Genomic DNA, 27,103 nt, shown 5'->3' with positions numbered 1-27,103 from the left:
GCCTATAAATTTTATTCATTTCCGTTAGCGGTGAATCAACTACACTTGTGGCTGATCTGAATCGGATTTTTTTTTATTTATTTATTGACATTCTGATCAGAAAATCTTGTAATTCAAGATGGCTCTCTGATGGTGATGTCATTCAGTTGCGGCCTCGAAGCTGCACCCGCAGAATGTACAATCGATTATGTGCCAAAAACAAAAGAAAATTTTGCATCAGTAATTAATCATGGACAGCAAGGACTACGATCACATTAGGAATATGACTCTCATGTTCTTTTTGGATCGGTTAATTGACAAGGGTCAACCCCGAACATTACACGATTTATCATGTCAATTTGGGACGAAAGGATTTACAAAAGAAATGAGACAAATTGCTGGGGGAAGTCAATCTGGATTACGTAAATTTTTATCTCAATATCCTTCTTTATTTACTATTCTTGATGATCAAGTAAGTGTTACTTGTTATGCAACTGAAAGTGATGTGACCTGTGGTAAAAACAAACGTGATTATGCTCATGAAGCAGTTGAATATTTTAGATCAAAGTTAGAGCAATATGGAAACGCTGAAGTGCCGATCAAAAGTTTACTTGGGCATAGATCTCAGGCTACACCCGAAATAAGGCATATATCAGGCCAACACGGGAAAGAATTTAAGGAATTTTTAATAAAATACAATGATGTTTTTGTAGTTAAAGATGATTATGTTGTTTTAAAAAGTGTTTTAGACAATTTGAATAATGATACTTCTTTATTAATTACTAAAGTTCCAGAAGAGGAACAATTAGACCCTCAATTAACTAACCAATTAACAAATTTTTTTGAAAGTGTTTTGAAACATAGAGGTCCATTACCAGTTAGTCAACTATTTGCACATCTCACTGCATGGTTTCCTAAAGACATGTGGTCCAAGATGGTAAATAACCCACAAGACCTTTTGGCATTCTTAAAAATGAGTTCACAAGTTTTTCATGTTCAGTCTAATGTAGTTTCTGTTGTTGAGCGAAAAACTAACTCATCTATTGTTATGGAGAGCCATACTCAGTCAAGTACTGTAGTTTCTTCTGTTTGCTCTTCTCCATCTAGTGGCAGCAATCGCTATCAGGACAAGCCTCAATCTTTTCAACAGAGGTTGAAAAATCAGATTATGAAGGCTGTCGCTGATAACTCTGTACTTGATTATAAAGATCGTATGATATATAATTCTTCAGCAAACAAAGAACAAGTTGACAATATCATCACTAAAATGATGAAACGAGTTAAAATAGTAACCAAAACTAAAGAATGTAATGCTATTGTTAAATATATTTTGTCACAAAAAGAAAAAATATTTTCTTTTGATGGTGAAGGAGTAAATCTAGGACCTTCAGGTCCTATAACTCTCTTACAGTTTGCTACTTTAGAAGAAAATATATTTTTATTTGATCTTCTTTCTTGTCCTCAGTTGATTGAGGATGGTGGTTTGAAAGATCTTCTAGAATCTGATGATGTATTGAAGGTAAAAAAAATTTGATCTAATAACATTCAAAAAGTCTGATTCAAATTATAATTTTATGGAAAATTATCTAATTGCATAATACTAAACATTCTAAGCAACTTTTTTTAAATTTATTTTATAGTTTTTAGAATTATTTCAGAAGTGTGCCCAGACATTTTTGTATAGATGGGTCAATGTAGTTTTAAGGTTTTCCAGAGCTCATTCTAGGCAAGGTAAACAGGGCGCAGCACCCTGCTGCCCTTTTAGCCAAAAGAACCCACCCTGTTGCCCCTGAAGTAAATTAGTGCCCTGATTTAATAGACTCCATACCCTTTTTGCCCTTTCTTTCCTCAACCCTTCCTTATTTTTTCCTCAAACTCTACAATGGATTCCTTAAACTTTTGTTATTTTCAACTCTTTTATTTAGTTTGTCATTGCTGTCAATACATAGTTTTTATTGACATACACATATATATGTACATGCGATGGCTATTTTTCGCATATACATGCGAAAAATAGCCATCACCCCCCCTTGTTGCACTCGTTTTTGAAAGTTTGCAGTAACTTCCACTATCATTAAATCATAATTATTATCAATCATTTTAATTATTAAATCATAACTACTGACACTTAAAAACATACATTATTTTATTAATATATGCATGCATTTTAAATAAATTACTAAGTTAATTAGCTCATTAACTCGATATATAAGTTAATTTATTAATAAAAATTAGTAATTAATATGATTGCCTTGCTACTTTTAGTAAAGTAAAAAAAAAATTTCTTTTACTAATTGACAATGTTTTTTAATAGAACGTGTATAGCCCATATAAAGAAATTATTGCCTTTTTAGAATAATAATGCCCTTTTTTAAACTTCTGCCTAGAATGAGCTCTGTTTTAGCATTTAAATATGATTTCAATATATGAGATTTTCTGGTGAAAATTAATATAAGTTCGTAATGAAACACCATATTTTATCTCATTATTATTCATACTATATAAAAAACTTTCCTCAATTTCCTTTTTACAATTTTTAGTTATTTTGTATTTTCTATTTAAGCTAATATATTTATGTTTAAATTTTTTTTTTTTTTTTTTAAATAGATGTCTTTTTTATCATCCTATGATGCAGAAATTAGAAAATTTTTTTAAAAAAATATTGTGAAAAATAAAAGGTTAATTTTTGAACAAATTTAGTATTTTTTTAAAAGAAAAATTATAATATTGCCATATTTATCCTTATGCAAAAATATTATTTTTCAGTATTAAAAGCATATTTATATTTAAAGGATTAGGTATTCACTTTTGTTGTTCAATGAACTGTGGAGCATCAAAAATTATAAACCTTTTCCTATTATATTGTATTATTTTCTTTTAATAAGTTATAGTAAATTGTATAAAAAATATCAAATATTTATTGATACATGTAATTATTATGTGTACAATGGTTACACCTATAGAATTTTTACCTTTTACCAAAGTTCAAGGTTTTGGACACTTTAAGACTGTTTTACCCAGTTTAGGACAGTTTTACCCAGTTTAGGACAGTTTTATCCAGTTTAAGACAGTAAAACCCACGTGTCCTGTCCAAAACCAGTTTAGGACGTCCAAAACCCCAACCCTGGTTAGTAGTTAGTTTTAAGTAGTTATTATCATATTAAGAATTGAATAATGTTAATAATTTTGATTAGGGCTAAAAAAATTATTTTAACGTAGGGGGTTATTTGTAACATAGCTGGGTTAAAAAAAACACAGAAACAGAGAACATAAATCTAGTCATCGAGGTGTCCATATAAATCAAACATTAATTCTGACACTTGACAAATAATGGATTGTGAATACAACAACTCCATAGAACAGAGATGGGTAAACTACGGCCCGCTAAAGGTTTTATCCGCCCTGTGGATAGAATTTTAACTTGACGATATGTGGCGAATATAAACTATAAACATACATCCATTTTCTTGTCTACTTTGTTTAGAGCAATTTTTTTTCTTTTTTTACAAAGTACTGATGACCTCTTTACTTTCTCTATTTCCGTTCTACAAAACATAAATTGATGGAAATTGCTAACACCAACAGCTTCAATTGGTAAAATGTTGAAAGCAGAAGTTCTTTACAGAATAGTCGTAGATTGGCGCCAATTAGCGTTTGTCTTTCTCAAGGGGCAGACATACGGAATCTAGTATAGGTGAATTGTACTTCACAAGTGGCAGACTGTTGATTTTAAGCTCCAATGAGTGGATTTTTCTGGTGGCGCGAGTTCTAACATTATTTATTGCGTATGGAAAGATTGCACACTTATAATATTATTGTAAATAATGGTGAAATTGTTAAATGTATAAAATAGCTAGTGCTTGTTTGAGTTTTTAAACCGCAGAATGGCTACTAAAAAATGCGAAGTTGATTCAGAGTGCTGTGGGTTCAATGATGAATGAACTTGGAAATATTTTATTACAGTTGTAAAAAATAAACCAGTGTGTCTTATCTGCAATGAAGCTATAGCAGTTTTTAAAGAATATAACATTAACCAACATTTTACAGCCAAGCTCAAGAATGCCAACTACGAAACAATGTTTGAATGTGAAAGAAGACAAAATGCAGAAAGTCGAAGAATTATCAGGCCGACAAACTTTTTTCAAGAAGATAAACAGTGTCCAAAAAGCAGCTACGCATGCAAGTTACATTTTAGCATACAATATTGCTAAAAATAATAAATCTCTCGGTGATGGAGAGTTTGTTAAACAATGTATGCTCCAAGTTTGTGATGTTTTATGTCCAGACATAAAAAATAATTTTGAGACTGTAAGCTTATTGCGAAAAACAGTAACTTCTAGAATCGAAGCCATCAATAAAAATTTTAAATCACTGAGTCAAAAATTGTACAATTTAAATTTTACTCAATAGCTATGGATGAAAGCACTGATATAAGTGATACTGCTTAATTAGTGTTATTTATAAGAGGTGTAGTTGAAAACTTTGAAATTACCAAGGAACTGGCGTGCATGCATTCTTTAAAAGGAACTACAATGGAATGGATATTTTTGTGACTTTCAGGAAGGACTTTTGACTTTGAAAGTGCCCATGACAAAAATATTTAATTATACGACTGATGGTTCACTAAATATGACAGGGAAAAAAAAATCTGGATTCCTTGGACTCTCTAATCAAAACTATCCAGGGAATAATGTTATTTTTCTACATTGTGTTATATATCAAGATGTTCTGTGTAAATCAGCATTGAATATGAAAGCTATGCTTCATGCAGCAGTAAAGCTTGTTAATATTATTCGATCTCATGGGCTTACTCACAGGCAATTCCAAGATTTTCTTCAGTTCGTGCAATCTGAATACTCTGATGTACTGTATCATACGAAAGTAAGGTGGTTTAGTGCACGATGTGTTTTCGAGTGTAGTGCAGGTTGAGTTCGGCAGTTGAAAGACAGCATTGTGTCATTCTTCCATGAGAAACAGTGTTTAGCAGAGTGCGAAATGTTAGAAGATACAGAATGGCTTTCAGACTTTGCATTTTTTATAGATCTTCTTTGTCATATGAACAACTTGAATGTTAAGATGCAAGGGAAAAATCAATGATAAATGGGCCTATCTCAAAGCTTTTAAATTGAAGCTTAATCTGTTTGCTGGGCAGCTAGCTGAGAACGACTTGTCTCATTTCTCGAGGTTAAATTCAAAACCCTCAGTAAATAAGGAAAAGCTTCAGAAATTATGAAGATTGTTTGAAAAAACTTCATTTTGAGTTTGAATGCAGATTTCAAGATTTCAGTGCCATTCAAACAGAATTAGATCTTTTTATCATTCCTTTCAACATAAATTGTGAAACAGTGAGGTAGGATTTGCAGCTTGAATTAATTGAGTTGCAATCTAACAATCATCTGAAGCAGTTGTTTCTAAATATGCCGAACTTTGAATTTTACAAATCGTTACCAAAAGCTAGTTTCCCAAATTTAATATCTCATGTCCAGAAAATCAGTGCTATGTTTGCTTCATCTTATATATGTGAGCAAGTGTTTTCAACTATGAACCTTAGAAAAATCATTTCAGAAGTAGACTAACAGACATGCATTTAGCCTTGCTCCTTAAAATAAGTATATCTCTCTTCGAACCACAATATCTGAAACTTTTAAAAACAAAATCTTAATTTCATTCATCTCATTAAATATTTAAATTAAAACTAGTATATATATTTTTTTAGAAGCTTTTATTCAACCTACCAAACATTCCCTTCCCTGATTTTTTGCGTTTACCAAAAAAGTTTGCACATCCCTGCCCTAGAGCGTGGTGCCTTGCTGGTAGATATTGCTGCTTTCTTTTGCTTTATGTTTCACTGGAGGTTTACCTACAAGGAGGTATTGTTATATTTCCTTTTAAGTGATGGGGAGTTGGGGAGGTATTAGGGGTAGTAAACCTAGTAATTGGAGACCTAGAAAATTATGTTTGTCTAAAAGTGTCTATTTAGTATCATATGACTAACTTGAATATCTGTGTCAATTGGAGAAACATTTTCATTTCTCTAGCGCTATATCTGAAATTATGTTTATACATAAAATTCATTATCTATTCTTTTTTTATATTGCAAATATTATAATTTTTAAAGTTTCAACAAATATCAAAGTAAATAGTTATTGTAGATTATTTACTTATTTTTATTTCATTACAATTATTCCAAAAACAATTTATGGCATTAAACTTCTTAATTAACTCCTTGCAAACAGACAATTCTTGTTAGCAGGCACTTTCTTCGGCCCCAAGAGTGTCCACTAAATCAAGGCTTTATTGTATTGTTAACTGTATTAATTTGATTTGTTTAAATGTTAACTATTCTTTTGATACCTATTGCTAAACAATTGTATTGGTAATTTTAAGTTTCTCTCATTTCATCCCGTTTCTTTCAGGGACCAGAAAAAAAATGATGAAATGCCAACCCTGATCGTACTTAATCTAAAAAATCCCTAAATTATGGTTTAAAATAATTAAAATCAATATTTAGATTGATAACAATTAACAGCTCATAGTTATTACCTGTAATATAAACTTGTGGGGAGAGTAGATATCGACAATGTCAATCTTCATCTATAAAAAGGTACCCCACCTTAGAATCAGTTAACATTTTTTATATATACTAGTGAATTGGAATTACATTTTTGTAGTGGTAGATACACTACAGTACTCCCCCACCAGAATTATAGCTGTGATAGAATTTGATGAACGGATACCACTAGTTGATTCACTGCTGTTTTGTGAGAAGCCAGGAGGGCTGTATTAAGATCACCATACTTTTTAAGTGCTGATCCTGAGAGCTGTATTAAGTTCACGGTCACTTCTGTGTTTGCCTTTAGCCATCGAGTGAATACGTTGTACTTTATGTGTGATCAAGACTGAGTAGCTACAGCGCAAAGAGATGGATAATGTCGCAGTCACAAGTAGCAAGTCAACTGTTCAATGTGGACCATTCAATGAAGTAGGCGTGTTCTGATTGAAATGGGTGTTACTGTCAAGATAGGCATGTTCATATTGAGGTGGGAGTTTCTGTCATGGTGGGCATGTTCACATCATGTCCGAAGGTCCAATTTGGGGAGAGTAGTAGATATCGACAATGTAAACCTTCATCTATGAAAAGGTACCCCACCATAGAACCGAGTTAGCATGTCTTATATGTTAGTGAATTGGAATTACATTTTTGTAGTGGTAGATACACTACAAACTGAATAGTTATAGCAAATTATATATTGATCTTTATAGGGCTGATTGTGCTCCGGAAAAAATTCGGATTTCCGGATTTTTCACTAACAGTGATCCGGATGTATCAGGAAATCAAAGGTCCAGACTTTTCAAACAATTATTGATCACAAAATTTCTGGAAATCAAGTTTTCAACGGTTTATTTTTTTTATCAGTAAATAGTTATTATAATCATAAACTCAAAAAAGAAAGACATATTTGTAAATTTTAGTTACTTCTCCAGGTCATCATAGGTATGTGTAAATGGTCTAGGTATGCGTAACTCAAGAAATTTTCCGGAATTTTGACTTGGGCTCACAATCACCCCTGTCTTTAAGTATTAATAGTACCATGTTTTTAGAAAAACTAGTTAGTAATAGTTTAAATAATTTTGGTAATATTTTTTATACATGGTATGTAATATAAGTCATAATTATAGTAGTAGTTATAATGCAAGTATTGTGCACAATTTAACTTTTAGTAAAATGTCCTCAATGATAAAAATGAATTTGCCCAAGTTTTTTATGTCAGATTTTGGCAGTTGATAGTTCTTGACACGATTTAAATTTTTTTTTCTCCTTTAATCATACCAGAAAAACTTAGTAGGGAAAAACTTAGTAGTAGAAAACTTAGATTGTGTTTATTAACAGAAATTTAATTGCTTATATCAATTAATTAAGCACTTAAAAATTTCAAGAATGCAAAATTAGTCAATATGAAATCGGAAACAATTATGTATCAAAATATTGCATTATTAAAGTGGCAATGCATCACAATGCAAAAATCTTAACATCGCTTAGTATTAGCTGTGAGATAATTTTTTTTATTCATATATTCTGGCATCATCAATAATCAAAAGAAGTGTGCAGTTTTGGTTAATTATTTATGATAGATATTTAAATTATACTAAACCTACACATATATACTTAAAATTATTGTAACTGTAACAAAAAAACATAATCAAATAAGGAATTGTTTAAAAAAAGCATGATAAAATTTTACTACAAATTAATTACTATTCTCTCTATATAATAAACCATTAAAGTTGCGAATCACTTACTAAACATGGACACTATTAAAATTTCAAACATATGTTATGTTCATTTTGCTAAATATTGGGCTATTGAGGTAGAATAGTGAATGAATTTAGTACAATCTGATTAAATAAGTCTTTATTGTTTGATTATCACTAATATTTTAAATTCATAATTAATTTAAAATGCAGAATTTTCAAAATTGTTTTTATTTTAATTTCTGTGTATTTCAGGTGGCACATGATTGTAGAAATGACAGTGGTGCTCTATATCATCAATTTGGAGTAGTATTGACTAACGTTTTTGATACACAGGTATGTTTTTATTACATATTATATTCAGTGTATCTACACACCTAGAAAGTCTTGAAAAATCATGGAAAGTCATAGATTTCAATATTGAACAAAATTTGTCATGATTTGAACAATTTTTTAAAAAAAATTAATGGAAAGTCATGGATTTAGGTCGCTGAAAACTTTAAACTTTAAAATGGAATCCCTCCCCATATTTCACAGTGTTCCGAATATCTGAATTTGTAACAAAATCCCTACTCACAGTCATATTTTATTAAAATATAAAATGTTTTTATCTCATTCTTTAAAAATTATGGTGTTCTTTCAAAAAATGAAAAAAAGAACATTTCTAGAGTGAAATATCTTTTAAACTTCTTTGATTTCAAAATTTTATTTATTTATTTTTTATTTTATCAATTTAAAATTCTAGCTGAAGTAAGTCAGTCATTAGCAAATTTTTTTATATTTCTAAATGAAAATAGAAAAATCTGGAGTATTTCTTTCCTTCCCGATGAACAAGAAAAGTATCTTTAGAATATAATTCTGCAGAAAAAAAGAAAAAAAATCTTTTGGCTTTTGTATTTTTTTCCAACTATTTTATTGCTTCAACTCTTTCTTTACTCTGTTTTTTAAATTTAAAATCTATAAATAAGAAGATGCAGAATATAAAAGTTTTGGTTAAACCTATCATTTCAATTAATGTTATTATAATGCTTTTTTAAATTTGTTGTTGTGTTTTTGTCGGAGCAAATATTAACTTCGTTAAGTCATGAAAAATTCTTGGAATTAGTCATGAAAAGTCATGGATTTAAAAATCTGAAATGTAGCAGTTACCCTGTATATTGCTAATTGTTTGTGATAATCATAAGTGATTTTTATAATAATTTTTTTTAAAAGGTAGATTAAAATAAATAAAAATTAAATTCTAAGCTTGAACATTTTTTTGAATGTATTTTACTTTTAGAGTGATGAACAATTTTACTAATTTATATAATTTTAATATTTTTCATTCTAGAAATTTTTTTATCATAACTTAGGCTAAAAAACTACGTTATCTTGCTACCGAATTATACTCTGTGTGTGTATTATGTAATTTTACTTAAGAGGTTTTTATTATGTCATCTTACTTAGGATAAGGATTATTGAAAACAAATTATCCAGAATCCATTTGACCATTATATTCAGAATATTTAGCTTTTTATGTTTTCTTGATCACTAAAGAATAGCAGTTATTTATTTACATGACTGATTTTTTAGAGTAGATAATATGTTTCAAAATAACAAAAACAGTAATAAAATACTTTTGTACCAGATAAAATACTTTTGTACCAAAAACAGTAATAAAATACCAAATATTAATTTTAAAAAAAATTGCTTATAATTCTAAAATCATGAATTTAACTCCTGACAGATGAAAGAAAAGTGTCAACTCCAGAATAATCATGCCACCCCTTACTTTTGAATATTTTAAATGCCTGGAAATAAATATTTAAAAAAAAAAATTTGTTCAGAATCTATTAATTTATATGTGAGTGATACCTTTCCCAAAACATGCAGTATAAATATTTGTTACCTATTTCTTCAATTTCTTCATCCATGAATAATTATTTGAGCATTCTAGAATAATTTTTTTACAAGCAGTATGATTGTCAAGGAGTTGTGTATGGAACTTTTACAAACAAAAATAAGATATTCACCTGAGATTATTATTTTTTTGAATTTTAAAAAAAAAACAAACAAATTGGAACTTTGTATGTGCTATGTTTCTAATAATCTAATGCATGTTTCATGTTTCTAATAATCTAATGCATACTCAAGAATATTGAAGAGTGAGGTAAATCAGTACCTTACATCAGTATGCCATACTTGACCCATCTCTGATAATGTTCTTTGCAATCCTGTAATCAAACATGATATCATTTTGAACAGATGTTTCCTCTTGTTGTTTTTTCTGCCAATAAGTAGCAATTTTGATGAGGTAGATAATTCAGCTTTCTTTGAAAAAGAATTCTTATGAAAAGTTCTTGGTGTAACTTGAAAAGTTATAGACTGGAAAGCATAGTTTATGACTGGTGAAAGGCTTTCAGAACTGTGCCACACACTGCTAAAATAATGTCTATTTGTTCATTCTGTAATACAATAGCTTTATTATGACCAACTAATTGAAAAATTTATATACAATTGTCTCTGAAAATTTTAAACATAAATTTAAAGTGAGACAGGCTTTGGAGTATACTCGGTATGGTAAACAGAAAAAAAGAGATGCCAGAGATGACTCTTGGCTTTAAGATATTTGAAAGAGTTATCAAAGATATTGCTAAAGAATGAAGCACTTCGCTGTAAATCTAGTGGGGTGGAGAAGCATAATTAAAGTCTTATGCTCTTTTAAGGATTGAAGAGATTGAAAAAAGAAAACTGCATGAATAATGAAATTTCTTTAAAAATTTTAATATGCCATATTTAATGCATAACTTTTTATATGAAACATATAATTGTAACATAAAAGTAGTATGAAACAGTGTTATTTGACATTTATATGAGTATAAATATTTAACATCAACTATTCAATTACTATTTTATGTTTGAATTTGTCACACAATAATGATTTTGTTGCATTTTGTGTAAAATATAATGTGACACCACTATAAGAAATGCTAGTATGAACCTTAGTTTTGCTACTAGTATTTTTTAGCACTAGAAAACTTTGCTGCTAATTTTAATAAACTGAAATCACACCCTGATTATGACAAAAGATTTTTCTCATGAGACTATTAATAATTTATGAAAATAAATAGTTTGTATTGTGTTTATATAATAGCAAGGCATAGTGCAAAACTTTTTTTCATGCTAAAAATGTTTCTGTTATCTTATTATTTTTTTTTATCAAAAATCTTAATAGTTATTAAATGTTATTTTTAAAAGAGCAATTTGCATCAAACAATAGAATTTCATTATTTTTCAGACAATTTTTTTAATATTTTATTTATTTAACTGTAAAAACTGTTTCATTTCCTGACAACCTCCTGAAATTTACTGTTTAATAAAAGAAGAAAAAATTGGATTTCAGGAATTTTGATTCCCAAATTGATGTCGCACCACAATCAGTGTTAGGTAAATTCAAAAAATTTTTTGAAGCTGAATTTTATTTTTAAATATTGTGTATGTCAAATAGTGAAAGTTTAATTGGAGTGAATGGTTATAAGTAAAATCCTTGTTGATTATTTCATTACAATATAGTTAAAAGTGTAGTTAATTTGGAGAAACATTAGAAAGAAATACATATTTTCAAATAGTAATTTATGTCAGCTCTAACAAAATTCATTTATGTTATAGGCTGCACATGCTGTTTTGCAACAACAGGATGCAGGCAAGCCTGTATACAAGGTCAAAAATATTTCATTAAATACTTTATGTAGTACTTATGGTGGACCAGTTAATCCACGTAAAGATCAAATGAAAAGTCTGTATCGTAGGGATCAAAAATTTTGGAGCCGCCGCCCTTTAACCGATGATATGATTTTTCATGCTGCATTTGACGTATTTTGTCTTCTTCCCACAGTCTATTTCAATATTAAAAGGTATGTATTTCATAGGTTCACTACTAGAAATCTAAAATTTAATATGTTTGGATAATATGATTTTGAATTATTTTACAAAGGATAGGACATATAAGTTATGGAAATAAACTTTAAAAACTTAAGAATTTGTTAAAACTTTTTTATTAAATGTGTTAAAAGTACGAGAAAATTAAACAAACATTTAATAACAAAATTCTGAAATAATAATTTTCTGATTTTTTTATGAGATGTAAAATACAAAAAAGCATATTTAATTTAGTTAACCATTTTTAAACGCTCAATTAAGAAAGGATATACCAAATAATTTGATAAATTCAGATAAAGAGTATCTAAATACAATAAATAAAATTGTTTTTTTTTTAACTGCATTTTTAACTATGTTCCATTTTTGAAACTTTGGGGTTTGATAGGGGCGTTTTTTACTGATGATAGTCACTATCTGCTCAGCTGTGTTCCATTACCTATCTTCAATCAGAACTGAATTTTCTCAACTTAATAGTCCAAGAAATTGTGAAATATTATTTTGGGAAATATATAAATAATTTGGAACTTTTTTAAAAGCATAATATATTGATTAGCTATTCTACATATTCTCGAAGAATAGTTTATAAAATATGTCAAGAGGAGCACTACTCTGGACAGTTTTTCAAAATTGTTTCTCAATTTTTCAATTCCATTGGTTCATCAAATTTTACTTTCTAATCTCACTTTATATTTGGGCTTTCACTTTTTCCTTTTTTATTTGCCCTTGAGTTGGTATTAGATTTGATTTTTCACTACATCTTCTCTAATATTATTTTTAAGAACAATATTTTACAGACATAGAATGGAATAACGGTCTCTAAGTAATTTTTATCTATGTTTTCTGTACCAATTAAAAACTTCTAGTTCATTAGCCTCTATCATGACGGTGATCGTTTTAAATTAATTAGTGGATTTATGCAGGTAGCATTGTTTGAATTTTTGACTGTTACAGATACATCGTAATTTGGATGTATTAAAATGATAATTGTCTCAGAGAAATAAGTAAAATCGTTTAAAAAAAATTGATTTATTAATTATTGAAGATGGCCATAATTCAAAAATATGAAAATAATAAAGAAAAGAAATTCCTTAAAGGGATCAAGATAAAACATCTTTTTTACACTGAGAATTTTAGTTCATTTTTATATTCAATGGTTGGGACTGGGAGGCCCAAAATTGCCAAAAATTGGAGAAATTGAAAGTGAATGAATTTGTTCGGACACTTAGGAGCACGGGGAAGAGATCCAAGGTTGACAAATTATCGAAAGATGACATAGCCAAAATTAAAGCCAGCCCTCGTAATCCATATTAGGTTTGAAAATACTTTGGTGATTGCGAATCGCCAATAAGACTGTGAAAATCAGTATAACCATGTAACTGAGGCATATCTGTGGTAAGAAATTAAGAATAAAGAGTTAAAATAGATTTTTGTTTTCAATAAGGCCTGACAGTGAATTAATGAGTCTACATTAGTATTGAAAAAAAAGTTAGCCGTTACATTGATCAATAAGAAGAGAACATAAAATATTATGTTCGTTTTTTATAAAAATGAACTGATTGATTTATTTTAATTCTAATTCAATTAATAATGATTAAAAAAATTAGTTTAAGAAATGAAAGAAATTTTAAAGGCTAGGAAATATGTAATGCCTATTGTGGCATCGCAGGCTCTAACAGGCAGATATCTACATCTTCTAAATCTGAATCATAGAATGTTTCTAATAATGTCATTATTTATGGATTGTTATGCATCTCTTAGACTTGGGAAAGCAAAATTTGTAAATGAGACAAGAAAATGGCATGATTCTCTTTAACTCATTCTGTAACAACAAATTTTTATGAACCACAAGAATCAGGAAGGAAAACTATCAATGGTAAGAATCTCTTTTAATACCATTGTTGGGAACAGATTGAAAAAATAAATAGTTTGATAAAATTAAATGGTTTTTTAAAAAAAAAAAATCTGAGCATGAATGAGTGCATATCTTGCAGTTCTTTTGAAGTATAAAATCTGTCACTATTATTCTATTATCAACCACCTGCAAATTCATGTTTCCGATAAAAAAAAGTTGACCTAGACACATTCATCCCCCTTTTCTATTGGAACACTATTATTTACCTTGAATAAGTGTCAGAATACCAATTGAATAAAATGTACTCTACATAACTTCATGAATTACTTGATATCTAAAAATACAACCCTAGAAATGCCAATGTTAAAAAAAAAATGAAATATTTAGGTTTAAATTAATATTTTGATTTTAAATTGAAATTTTGAATTTTGTGTATAACAGAGCTATATTTCGATTTGTAGTAAATTATATTTATTACACCCTGGCGAAAAATTTACAAATTACACCAAATTTCAAAAGTTCATAAAAATCAAATAATTGTGGAAACGGAACTTAACTAAATGTAAAAAATACTTCATAATATAAATTTTAAGTCAATGAAAAGCAATATTATTCAGACTTTAATTACTCATTAAATTCAAACTCAAAGTCTTTGTTCCAGTTTTTAAACATCAGTAGTTAAACGGTTGAACAATAGATCAACTTGTTAAACAAAATTTAGGAAAGTGACAGTAGCACAAAAATTTCAAATTCATCCAAAAATCATAGTTTGTTCAATGTTAAAATGCGAAGTGGATATCACAACATTATCTTTTTGTTGTTAAGAAAAATTTTTTACTAATTTTTTTTTAATGTAATCAAAATCGTTTGTTGTACTTTTTAACTAAAAAGAAGTATAGCAAACAATTTTAATTACATAACTGCTTTAAAAGCTAATATAAGCATTGTTTGAATTGTAAATTATTCTTTGGTATCCAATCAAAAAATTTATGAATTTTAATTGCATATTCAATTCCCTCTAGAAATCCTAAGCATCTTTCAAACACCTGTTTTCTTGCTAGTTCCCCTCTCAAAGTCTTTCATGCCCCAATGGGATGGAGGTGTCAATGCCCAAAATTGGAACCTTTAAAGGTCTAACTTAAAGTCTAACTTAGTCCATCTTTATAATAAATAAGTTAATATATTACATTATAAATGTAAACATAATAAGTAATTAATATATTGTAAATAAAATACTACCCAATATAGTAATCTAATTTTGTATACTGAGTGGCTTTTCATACATCTTTGTAACTTCATTTCACAATAATTTCTTATTTAACTTTATTACATTTTTAGTTTGTTGAGATCCGATTCACTTCCTATGCTAGAAGATCTTTGTTATGAACAAATTATGACTTACATTCGTCCAGATGAAGTTAAATCTTCTAAAAAACAGAGAAAAATTGATATGGAAGTTTTAGATCTGAAACAGAAGCTGAATTCTGCTCATACAAAACAAGTTGTTCTGAGCAATCGTGAAATACGGTTACTTAGGTAAGTAGTGTACATTTTGAAATTTACAGTAGGTAAACATTTATTTTAAATGTTCAGTCGTCAAAAAGGAAATAAGATATCACCCTGAATAACTTTAATCGTAATGATCGAATTTTCATGAACTAAGTGTCATTCTTAATGGTTCCTGGGGGGACCTTAAATATGCTCATTAATTAGTGCTAACTATTAATTAAGTTACAAAATCAGGTACAAAAACATACTTTCTCTGAATAAGTAAATAAATATATATTTTCTGACCCTTGAAATAGGGGGGGGGGAGGGTAGACAAAATTTCCAAAAAATTGGGTTGCAATAAAGATCTATATGTATGGCAAAAGTTTTAAAAAATGCAAAATTACCTCTCCATAGAGGGTGAAACAATTGAAAACAACCATAAAGAAACTGAATGAATGACAAGACGACAAAACATTGTGTTTCTCCGTTGCTAAGCAACCAAGAAAAGAATTTTTGAGGCTGCTTTCTAGGAAAAGGAAGCAGATTGTTTTTTTAAATCTCTTTTAAAAATAAAATTTGAAACGATTAATAAACTATTTATGATTTTCCAAAATTTTAGAATCTCAATGTTTAACTTTTTTTCTGACATTAATTTTTTATTAAAGTTGTTTTAAACCCAATTGTATGAAAATTTTGTACTAAAATCAAATTTACGTAAGATATTATAAGTTTATGAAGAGTTGTAGGGCTAATTGCTTTTACACCTCAGTTCGAGTCTCATTGGTTAGGAAAAGAAAAAGAAAAAAGAAAAAAATTTAGAGGGCCCGAAAAATATAGCAATTCTGATGCACAATCACAAGGTCTTGTAAAATTCACAATATTTCTTTTCGATAAAATTGAAAAATTTGGTAAATGTTAAGAGGTATTTTAAACAGTTTCAGGATCACTGTCATTGTCCTCATTGTCCAAAACGTGTGAAACAATTTCAGAAATTGTAGCTCGTTTGTTGGCTGCAACATTTTCCTAGAACTCGAGAAGGGTAATGGCCTTGTAAGGAAGTTAAATAGGCTTTTGTTAAAAAAGAACTCCCCTCACCTGAGATAAAAATGACCTTAAGCGATAACGATTTTTAAAACTTGACCATATATCCAATAATTTGTAACAAAGAATTTCTATTCAGTGAGCCGGGATTTTGGAAAAGTGACCTTATATGCGGGGTGACCTTATATGCGGATGACTTTATATCGAGGTCTGACTGTATATATATATACAGTAGAGCGCCGTTTATCCGAACCCTTATTATCCGAACGTCCAATTATCCGAACTATGTCTGAATTCTTTTTTTTTTTTTTTTTTTTGAAGTTTAGAATACTTTTCAACTTATCAACAATTTTTCTAAATTTCTAAACCAGTAGATCTTCCGGCTGAAAAGATGCCAGGTTATGCAGCAGAAGAAATAGAAAAATAGAATACTGGTGTCGAAACACTGAAAATGTCCCAGGATTTAAAGTTAGATGATGAAATTGTTGCTGAAATTTTGAAAGAAAATTGGAACTCCTCAGATGAAGAGGAAGAAGTAGGTGATCAAGTTCAAGATAGTGGACCTTCTCATATAGAAGCATGCAATTCATTAGATATTGCAATAAATTGGTTACAACGTCAAAATGATATTGATCCAGTTCAGTTGATTTATTTAAAAAGAATTATGGCTGCTCAAAAAAAGAGCATCTTCTTTGAAACAAAAGTCTTGGCTGGATTTCTTTTGCAATGGAAAATATAGTAAAATGTGTTAAAATCAGTAATTGACAACAAAAAAAAAGTTAGCTGAAATATGATTAAAAAAAAAGTTCAAGATGAAAAAAAAGTAAAAAAAATAAATTAAAAATATTTAAAAATAAAAAAAAAATTTTTAAGCAAATCTATTTTAGATAGTACTGCCAGTCCTCAACCTGGAAAAAGTGTGAAGGGAAGTTAGGGCATGAATAATAATCATTAAACTCGATTTAAAGCAACTTTCCAATTATCCGAATTTTTCATTAACCGAACCACGTTCAGTCCCGAGCAGTTCGGATAATCGGCGCTCTACTGTATATATATATATATATATTGTATTTTTATTATAAAGGGTCATTTCATTCTGACAAATATTTAAGTTGCATGGTTTTCTTGAATAAGCATGATTTGCAAAAAGCAACCGTATCTGAAACTGACTGTTGCAAACATGTCCTTCCATTAAACCCTTTGTTTGCGATCAGTTACTTTTTTATCACCAAATATGGCTAAAAAAAGCTTCTTTGTTTTATTTCTTTATTTGCAAACTTATTTTATGATTCTCACCCTCACTACCAACATTTGATACAATAGCCTCATTTTAAGTGGAGGTCCTTACGAAATTAAAAATGTAGCAGCAAAACTAAGAAGATGTATTTTATTAGGCTTATATTCACCACAACATTCCATATTTAATTTCAAAAATTTGTAAATTTGTGGTCACGAAATATTGGGTTTCAAAATTTTAATTTTAACGATAACTTTACAATTACGATACTGATACCACAGTTTTCTTATCTATTAAGGGCATGCAAGTCTTTTAAAAATATTAAAATACGGATGTTTGCTACTACAAGCATAAAAACTTAATTTTTCTAAATGAAAATTCAGATGAAAGAAAAAAAAAAGTTTCAAATCTTTGAAAAAATGGAAATTCAGAGCAAGAGTTGGCGTCAGTGCCCTGAGGTCTCTAGCAAATTACAAAGTAAACTTTACTTGGAGTTTTTCGTTGCATTTTGCAGTTGTATTAAATTAGTCAGATATTGAATATATCTTATTATACTGCTAAAAGATGTTGTTTGAGGTAAATTATTTGTATTTTTAAGTTGAAAGTTTATAATTGAGAGGTATATAATTCAAAATAAATTCCTTATCGCTTAAGTTATAAAGTTGTAATCAGCATCTGATTTTATTTTTAAATCTGGATTTTTTATGTATCATTGTAAAAAAAAAACTAAACTATATCTCAAAACTATTTGCGTTATTAAGTCTTTGAAGGACATTTTTTTAGTAATTTTATGTTAAAATATATTTGAGATTGAGATTTATTTCTAAAAAAGAAGTTCATTGAGTCTGTAATATTATTTCATAGTTTGCCTAAAACTAATTTGATTCTTAAAACCTTTGATGGGTTGTACAATTGTACCTATAATAAGGAATTCATTCTGTGCTTATAAATAATAACCGAATTTATACATTCTGTTTGTAACTAGAAATAAACTTAATAGAAAGTGACGAATTGAAAAAAGCATTTAATACATGAGACAAAATATTTCCCCAGTTTTGGCCTCCCTTCTTGACCACCCACTACACTTAACGATTTCCAACGTTTATGCATTGGTTAAACTACATTACATTAGTTAAATAATCTTTGGCTTAATTAATAGAAAACTGTGAATAGAGTCAAAATGTTTGAATTTCTTCCGATAGGATTTAAGTGGATACCCTTTGAGCATTTTGAACATTACAAATATTGTAAAACATAAATTAGCTAAATGCCATAAAACTTCTCATTTTTTAAATTTAAAAATTATATAAAACAAATAAATGTTTTGTAAATTTATATTTTGATTATTTAATGTGAATAATTTATTCAGTGTTATGCATCTTTTCTTATCAGCTCTTTTATTTCAATTGGTCTTATTTCAAAAACTCATAAATTTTGACATGGAATTCTAAATTGCGGGGATTGGGGGGGGGGCTATGTAGTGGATAAATTAACTCATAAATTGTGCTAAGTTATTTTTTTATAATTTGCCAAAGTATTGTTACAGATGCGCTCTTTGAAAAAATTATTTCAAATCTTTTAAAATGTTAATTTCTTTAACTATGATGTATGTTAATTGTAAAAAAAAATTTCAAAATTTTGACTCAAGCAAAAACATATTGCGGCGGATCATAGTGTTTAAATAGCAAGGTTAGATAATTAAAAAAAGGTTAAATGATAATAATTCATAATGACTTAGTTTTTTGCTGCATACCAGGATCAAGGTTTTTGCTTCATTAAGGGAAAACTGATGGTCAATGGGAAAATTATATAAATAACCATTTAAAAAAAATACACATCCCTTGTAACATTTGTAAAATATCAAGTAATTTTTCAAATTAGAATTTCTAAAGAAGTTACCTACCTAATATAAGAGTCCACTCTTGAAACTACCAATCATACATAAAATATCCTACTACCCTACATGGGGACTCAAGAATTTGCACTTCATAAGATTTGCCAATGATATTAAGTAAACTTGGTTTGCAGTAAAAGGAATGGATATTATTTACACACTCATTTCGTTAGTTTATTAAAAAGTATAATTTAAAAAATTAAAAGAAAGGAAAATATAGGTTTATAATACCCCTAATTAAACAAGAGTAACAATTTTTACAGTTTTTACACTACTTTTTTAACTCTGATATTCTTATGAACCAACTTCTTTTGTCGGAGATTTTGTCCTTCTTTTTATTATTAGTTTAAGCCAGCTTATGCATTCTTGTAATTTTTGCATTTTATATTTGAAATTTTAAAGTCGAATGACATGCATGAAATGACCCCTCATCCAAAGAATCAAAGTTGCAAGGCCGATCATTCCGAAAAAAATTAACTTCTCCGGATCAATCAAACAACTATCAATGAATCATTCTTCTTCTTCTTTCCTTATGAAATATTAGATCACAATTTGTATTCATAATTTCTTTAAAACATGCATTAAAACTATAATTATAGGTTATTTAAGTAGAAAAAACCTAATGTTAAAAAAAAAGAAAAAGTTTTGAGATGATGATTCTAAAAATGGCACTGTTTTGGAATCGTTTCACAATTTTCTGTTTTAATAGCTGTTTAACAAAATAAGGCATATCGAGTATTTTCCTGGCAAATTTTTTCAACATTATCCTTTTTAAAAGAACAACTTAAAGTTAACGGGCAAGAATAACTGTGAACGTCAAAGTAAAATTGTATGCCCGTAATTATTTGTCCATTTAAAAAACAAAGCAAACTGTTGTACAGTCAACCCTGCTTAAAGGAATACCATCGGTTCCACCCAAATCTATGCAATTAAGTGGGTTATTCGATTAAAAGGGGAGTGCAATATCCAATCTTAAATTCTAAATTTTTGCGAAATTTTACTTTATGCATAGTATATTCCTTTCAAAGTAAACGTAATGCATAGTATAACGTTTTGATTAAATAATCTCAGTTTTATGATCAATAAACAATTATAATTAAAACTGTCTATGTTAGTACCATAAAATATAAATGCCATTTAAAGTTACATAAAAACAAAGCAATGTTAGTGGAAAGTATAATATAGGTACTAAAATATTATTTGACCCCTTCTGAAAAAAATCTGTAATTGAAGACTGTTTTTATTCCCGTTTAATTCATCAATTATCAAAATTAGATTTTTCCCTTCAGTTTCTACTAAAACTTTTATGACTTGCATATAGTCCTTTCAAATACATTAAGAATTCTTTTTTTTTTAACTTATTTTTTTCTAATTCTCGAAACTTGAGAAATTTCAAATGAATGTGCCATTTTAGTTTTGGATTTTTTGAAATTTATTGTTTCCAAAATTCACTGTTCTTTTCCCCCTTTAATTCAAATCATTCCTTTTTGCGCTCAGCTTGTAACCAACTCAGAGTTATTCACTGGAGTAATCAATGTTTATTCAACTGTAGAGAATTACACACTGTATACTAGTGTGTTAGGTTTTTCAAACTTTTTCTTATCAAAGCTAATAGAGCACTAGGAGGGGACAACAAGTCTTGATCCCAAAACAAATAGTTTTGTACCTTTTTTGCATTCTAAATGATGTGTGAGTGAAGTAAGTTAAAAAGGGGTAAAACCCCCTTCATTTACTTTAATGTATAACTGGCAGCAAGATTTGATTAATTTTTCAACTTTATCCCTAACACCCGTTTAGACCAACTAATGAACAGGAAGTCTCTATTGAAGTGACCATCTATTCTATCCTTATCTTAACTGAAAAACGGAAATTCCATTTTGGCTGGTGAAACATCTCTCAAAAATAAGCAAATTTTTTTTAATTTTAGTACCTTTTCTTTATGCAATTACGCGGGGACAAAAACCAACAAATATCCATTTAAACGGGGAAGTTTAACATTACTTACATATAAAATGATTTGGTTCCATTGAATTTTATTCGTATAAGCGGGTTATTCGATTATCCGATATGAAACTAAATGGGGACAACTGTATTTTTTTGCTGTGAATACATATGTATTTACTTTTTATTACTCAAATAAATAAGAAACAATAAAAGCAACAATCAATAATTTTGATTTCAGCAGAATATTCTTGATTTCCTAACAAGATTTAATACTCAGCTAGCTGACAATAATTGTAAGTTTTCTTTCAATAAAAACTTGACAATAATATAAAAAGGAATTTTATTTTAAAGGAAAGCATAAATTAAGGTACTAAAACAATTGATTAGTATATTAATGGAAAAATAATATACGTGGTAGCGTAAAGAATAAGATTTTGAGAAATGTTAAAATTTAATTAAAAAGCTGGTAAAATAATTCTGTGAAAAAAAGTGCAGACAGGTAGTTAACAAATTTATTTTAAGATTAAGATGATATATAATATGTTGAGAAATTTTAAGATGCTTAAAAATGTTGGCTACGTATTTGTATCAATAATTATAAAATATAGAATGTAGAAATTGATAAACATATTATTCCAAATCTATGCATACATTTGTATGTTATTGAAATTGTATCAATTATTGAAAAAAGAAACTAAAAATAAAATTAAAAAGAGCTGATGTATAAACCCAGTCTATCAGAAACATTCTTTTATAAAACTCAACATTTGTTGAATAATATGATTTTGAATAAAATGCTCTCCTGACCAAACTAAGAGGACCATTTCCCCAGATTGCGGCAACCCCCTTTATTTTGAAGATTAAGAATCGAAATATGTTTAAAAAAAATGTATGTTTATTCAGAGAAAGTATGTTGTGTCTGATTTCGTAACTTAATTAATAGTTAGCACTGAATAATTTGCATATTTGAGGTCACCCCCCGCAACCATTAAGATTGACACTTAGTACACGAAAATCCGATTATTAGAACAAAAGTTATTCCGGGTGATATCTTTTTTTTTTTGCCGACTGTACATAGTAAGTAAATATATATTATGAAATATAAATGTATATCATAGTTATATATTTTATTAGATATAGTTTCATTTTAGACTAATTTTCAAACTGTCTTACCATTATCATCGATTTTCATTGACTCTGGTTTCTGTGAAACAAAGTTTTATGAAGTTTCAGACCAAATGTCTAGAGATTGGTTTTGTTCAAAATACCATTAAACCTAAGCAAATTCTGTGTTTTTTAGATTAAAGATGGTAACTGACTTTTGTTTAAAAAAAATATTTGACTTGAGTTTGAATTCTCACAGCTTGTGTTTGCAAATGGAAAATCAATGACGATAACTTCTAAACTGCTTAGGAGATAAGGGCTATTATGCTTATCACTGACGTATAGGTGATGTAAGATGAGAAAAGAACAAATAAATATGGAATAATAAAATTTTATTGATGATATTTGTCTGCAAGAGAAAAAAATGAAATTTTGAGCTTATTTTACTGACAAACAAAAAAATTATATAAAATGAGTTTTATTTAGAATTATGATTTTGGCAATATCTCACACCTACAAAGAGTGGAATTAAAGGGAATATCTATAAGGGACTGCATTTCTTCAACTTTTTTAAAAGAGAGTATTCCAACTACTAAGTTGTTTATGAGGGAAATAAGCTACTAGAAACCCTTCTCCCGAGAATATCCCACGCATTTTCCATTGGGTTCATATCTGGAAAATATGCTGGCTAATCCATTCGAAGGATTTTTTTCTCCAAAAGTAAAAGTAAATTATTTAACCCTTTTATTGTAAAATTAAATTAGTAAGCTGAACATGATGTTGCTTGATTTTATTATCCATTAAGAGGATTAATTTACTGGTTGCTGCAGCTTAAAAGAGCACAATAGGTTTTTGAGGATTTCATCTCTTTAACACTGAGCCATTAATGTCCCATTCCTGTTAATGTGCAGATCAGTGTGGCCAATTCGGACCCTCTCATGCTTAAATTCAAATTTATTCAGAGATCCACGTTCATTTCAGGTAATAATTTGCCTATGTCAGGTTGTATTCAGACATCCTTGAAGATCATGATGTTTCTCTCAACTCATCTCCACCTGAGATGTTTCTATGCTATTCTACAAGTAGCACTGTGATTTGTCATTAAAACACAAATTATAGATGAGCAAGCATACAAACTTATACGGAATTGGTGGTTGTAGTTGAATCGAAATTCTGGTGTCTGTAGCCATTTAAAAGTGCTGCTACAGTAAAGTCGCATTCATAGTGTATCCTGACTGTTAGTGTTAAATACTGATCTTCATTTTGTGTGGTTGTAGATGTATAACCTTCTGATATTTGAGTAACATTTGCAGTTTCTAAAAATCGATTCCTTTATCAGAAAATTACATTTCAAATAACTTCCATTACTTCCCCCACAGCAGATTGTTTGACTCGCCTATAAATGACCAATGTCGTTCCAGGTTACTGATTCAGTTAATTTTTTCTGAGACATTGTACTCATTGGCACAAAGTATTTAATGCATATCCATTTGTTTTCAATCTACTTCTACAGAAGGGATATTGTAGGTCACTTTCTACTCTTTTTCTTAATGATGCTTTGTTTTTGATGCCACTGTCAAAATTTGCATATTCTCAACTTTGTTGGTATTATAATTTTCTTTTTAACCCCCTTTATTTCTTTTCTTTATGAATAGTGATCAATTTTTATTTAGTTTTTTTAATATCGAACTCACAATATTCCCCAATTTTTTTAGTAGTGTATAAATTACGTATTAGAGTTAGTATTCAAAAAATTCAATAACTTTTAAGAGCTTTTTATGGTAGTTTTATTGCATGAACCTGATAATTTTTCATTTATGAATTTAATTGATCTTAAATATAACTTAAATAGATATGAAACATAAAATTGATCTTACATCAAAATTCTATCTTTTGTAATGAAAATTTGTTAAATATAATAATATTAATATTTTTATTCTTTGAGTAAATAAGAATTTTGTTATGGTGAAAAATGTATTTTTTTATGTATTTTTAATTTAATTCCTATTTTATGTAATGTAAAACTAAATAAATAAACATGCTTGATTTCAATACTCTTTCTTATAAAATGGATTAATGCAATTATAATGAAGTTAATAAAATCTACTGGAAAAAGAAATTTCTTTTTTTTCTCTTTATTAAATTTTTTTTTGAAAGATTCAACATTATAAAAATACCTTACTTTAAGCTCACATTTTTATTAAGCTATATTAGGTGACAATTTATTATATATATCTCACATAGTTATTTACCATCTTAAATAGTCGGATTTTATTATGAAAATTCAAACGAAAGCAAGAACGTAATGGCTTTCTCGGAACAACGATTGTAAATGAACGGCTGATGGGCAAAGATGAAAACGAAAGTAAGCGTTTTTTGCTGAAAAATAACTTAATAATTAGCTTCTTAGAAAAGTAATAAAATTTTTTTTGGGAGTTATAAGGGATTCTGAATGTATTAAGATTTTAAAAGACATTGACTGTAACTATCCATTAGCAATTGTTTTTCTTTTGAAATAGAAGTTATAGATCTAATATTGTACAGAAAATCCATTTTGCAAAAGAAGAAAACAGTTTTTTTTGTGTGAGACACCTGAAAAAAAGTTGCAAGTTTATTTTAGGCTTAGTCCACTTTGGTAAACACTTCTTTATAACACTATCCACTAATATAGGGAGTCACATAATTTTCGCATGCTACTTTTTAGGTTTTTCTGGGGAATATGTGAGAAATTTTTTTCTTCTTTATTTATCTTTTAACTGCATTAAAGTCCACAAACTAGTGTCCTTTTTATTGTAAGAAAGATTTTAAAATGTAAACACTTCTATTTAAAGTTTGCATATTTCACATGATTTATTCCTATAAATTAGTATTCATTACTTTGCAAAGTAGTTATTTGTCCAAATTTTCATGAAGTAATTTTTTAAAGGCAGTGATCTTTCTGCAAATTATTATAATACAGTAAGATAAAATATTATTTGGAAGATTGTTAAAATTTTTATAATAATTTATAAAATTATGTTCAATCTAACATTCAATTATTCAGGTATCTAGAACTCAGTCCTCAGGATCGTGCCAAAATTGAAGGTACACCAAAAGTTGCTAAGAAGTTAGAAAGATTACGAAGCAGAGGTACAAGCAACGATTCTGGATCTATTCATTCTGGCTCCAATAATGATGATAATTTTTCCGAAGATAGTAGTGTGGACAGTAATAAAGGAGATTATGAATCAAATTATAGCTCCTCACCATCGCACTCACTTTCAAACTATCGGGTTGCAACTCCTGAACTATTGCTGAATGGTAGCTCAGAACTGTTTAATAGCTGGTCTCCTGATGAAAGTAGTTGTAGCCATGATTGTGCTTGTGACTGTCATAAAAAGCTCACTGTATCTCCCCAGAAAGCACTGAGTGCTCAACTTAGTAATTCAGCTTCTCAAACTTTGTCAACCGGTGACATTGTTATCACCAAAGTTTTCTTTTCAGAAAATGAAAAAATCAATGGAAGTAAAGCTTAATTTTTTTTCTATGATTGATATGCTGAAAGATAAATGTTGCTATGCAAAGCATTCCAAAATTTGATTGTAAGTTCTCTGATTTTTTTCAGTGCTTGAAAAGTTCTTTTGTCATTTAAAATGCCTTAAAAAGATCTTCTTGCAATGTAAAAGAAAAAAAAAAATTTTAATTGCAACATTTAAATTTCAGTTTATCTTATTTTAACTTTTATTGACACTTTATGTCACAATTTATTGTAATAATAGTTTTACTTAATATCAGAAATCCCATTTTAAGTTAATAACATTTAATAAAGCATAAAATCAATTTTCTTTGGCTAAATGGGTGTATTGAAATAAATGTTTACAGTTTTTATGTTACGAAATCCAAAATTATTTTACATGAAAACTGTGTTAACCTTTACTAGCATCTTATGATTTACAATCTTGTTGATAATGATGAATTAAAATTGTGATTGAACATTAATGTCAATTTCATATTATTATATAATTTCTTATCATATAGGATTGATCACTCTTTGTTGTGATGCAAATCATATTTTGACAAGTTTTTATTCATTTTCCTTAATCCATTGGCGGTTAAGTGAAAGAGCAAATTTAGGAGAATATTTCTCCCCTATCTACTATTTCTTTATCGAAGTACATGGAAAAACTGGTTTTGCTCTGCTAGAAGACTGCAGGTTAAAATTCGGCTTTTTACATGCAGAACCATCAGTGGGTTAAGTTTGTTTAACCTTGAAATACTAAGATAAGTTATGGATCACTTCATATTTATCAAATATATTTTAGTATATTTGTTATAAATTTGTATTAAAATCATATTAAGATATTAATGATTTCATGATATAAAAATGATATATCATTGATGATAATTATTC

General features: G+C 28.5%; 1 protein-coding gene across 1 annotated transcript; it reads left to right on the top strand.

The window, feature by feature from the left end:
• Window positions 1-26,287, top strand: egl (Egl_like_exo domain-containing protein). The gene is made up of 5 exons (XM_016061069.4): window positions 1-1,498; window positions 8,488-8,568; window positions 11,881-12,125; window positions 15,341-15,538; window positions 25,757-26,287. Exons 1-5 carry the CDS (start codon window positions 230-232, stop codon window positions 26,226-26,228), a joined length of 2,265 nt encoding a protein of 754 aa, XP_015916555.1. The 5' UTR covers window positions 1-229; the 3' UTR covers window positions 26,229-26,287.
• Window positions 26,288-27,103: the final 816 nt, after the last annotated feature.

Source organism: Parasteatoda tepidariorum, chromosome 11 (genome assembly GCF_982258835.1).
Source record: "Parasteatoda tepidariorum strain Cologne lab strain chromosome 11, Ptep-v5.0, whole genome shotgun sequence".
In the NCBI taxonomy this organism is placed as follows: Eukaryota; Metazoa; Arthropoda; class Arachnida; order Araneae; family Theridiidae; genus Parasteatoda; species Parasteatoda tepidariorum.
This window is presented reverse-complemented; position numbering and strand designations above follow the sequence as displayed.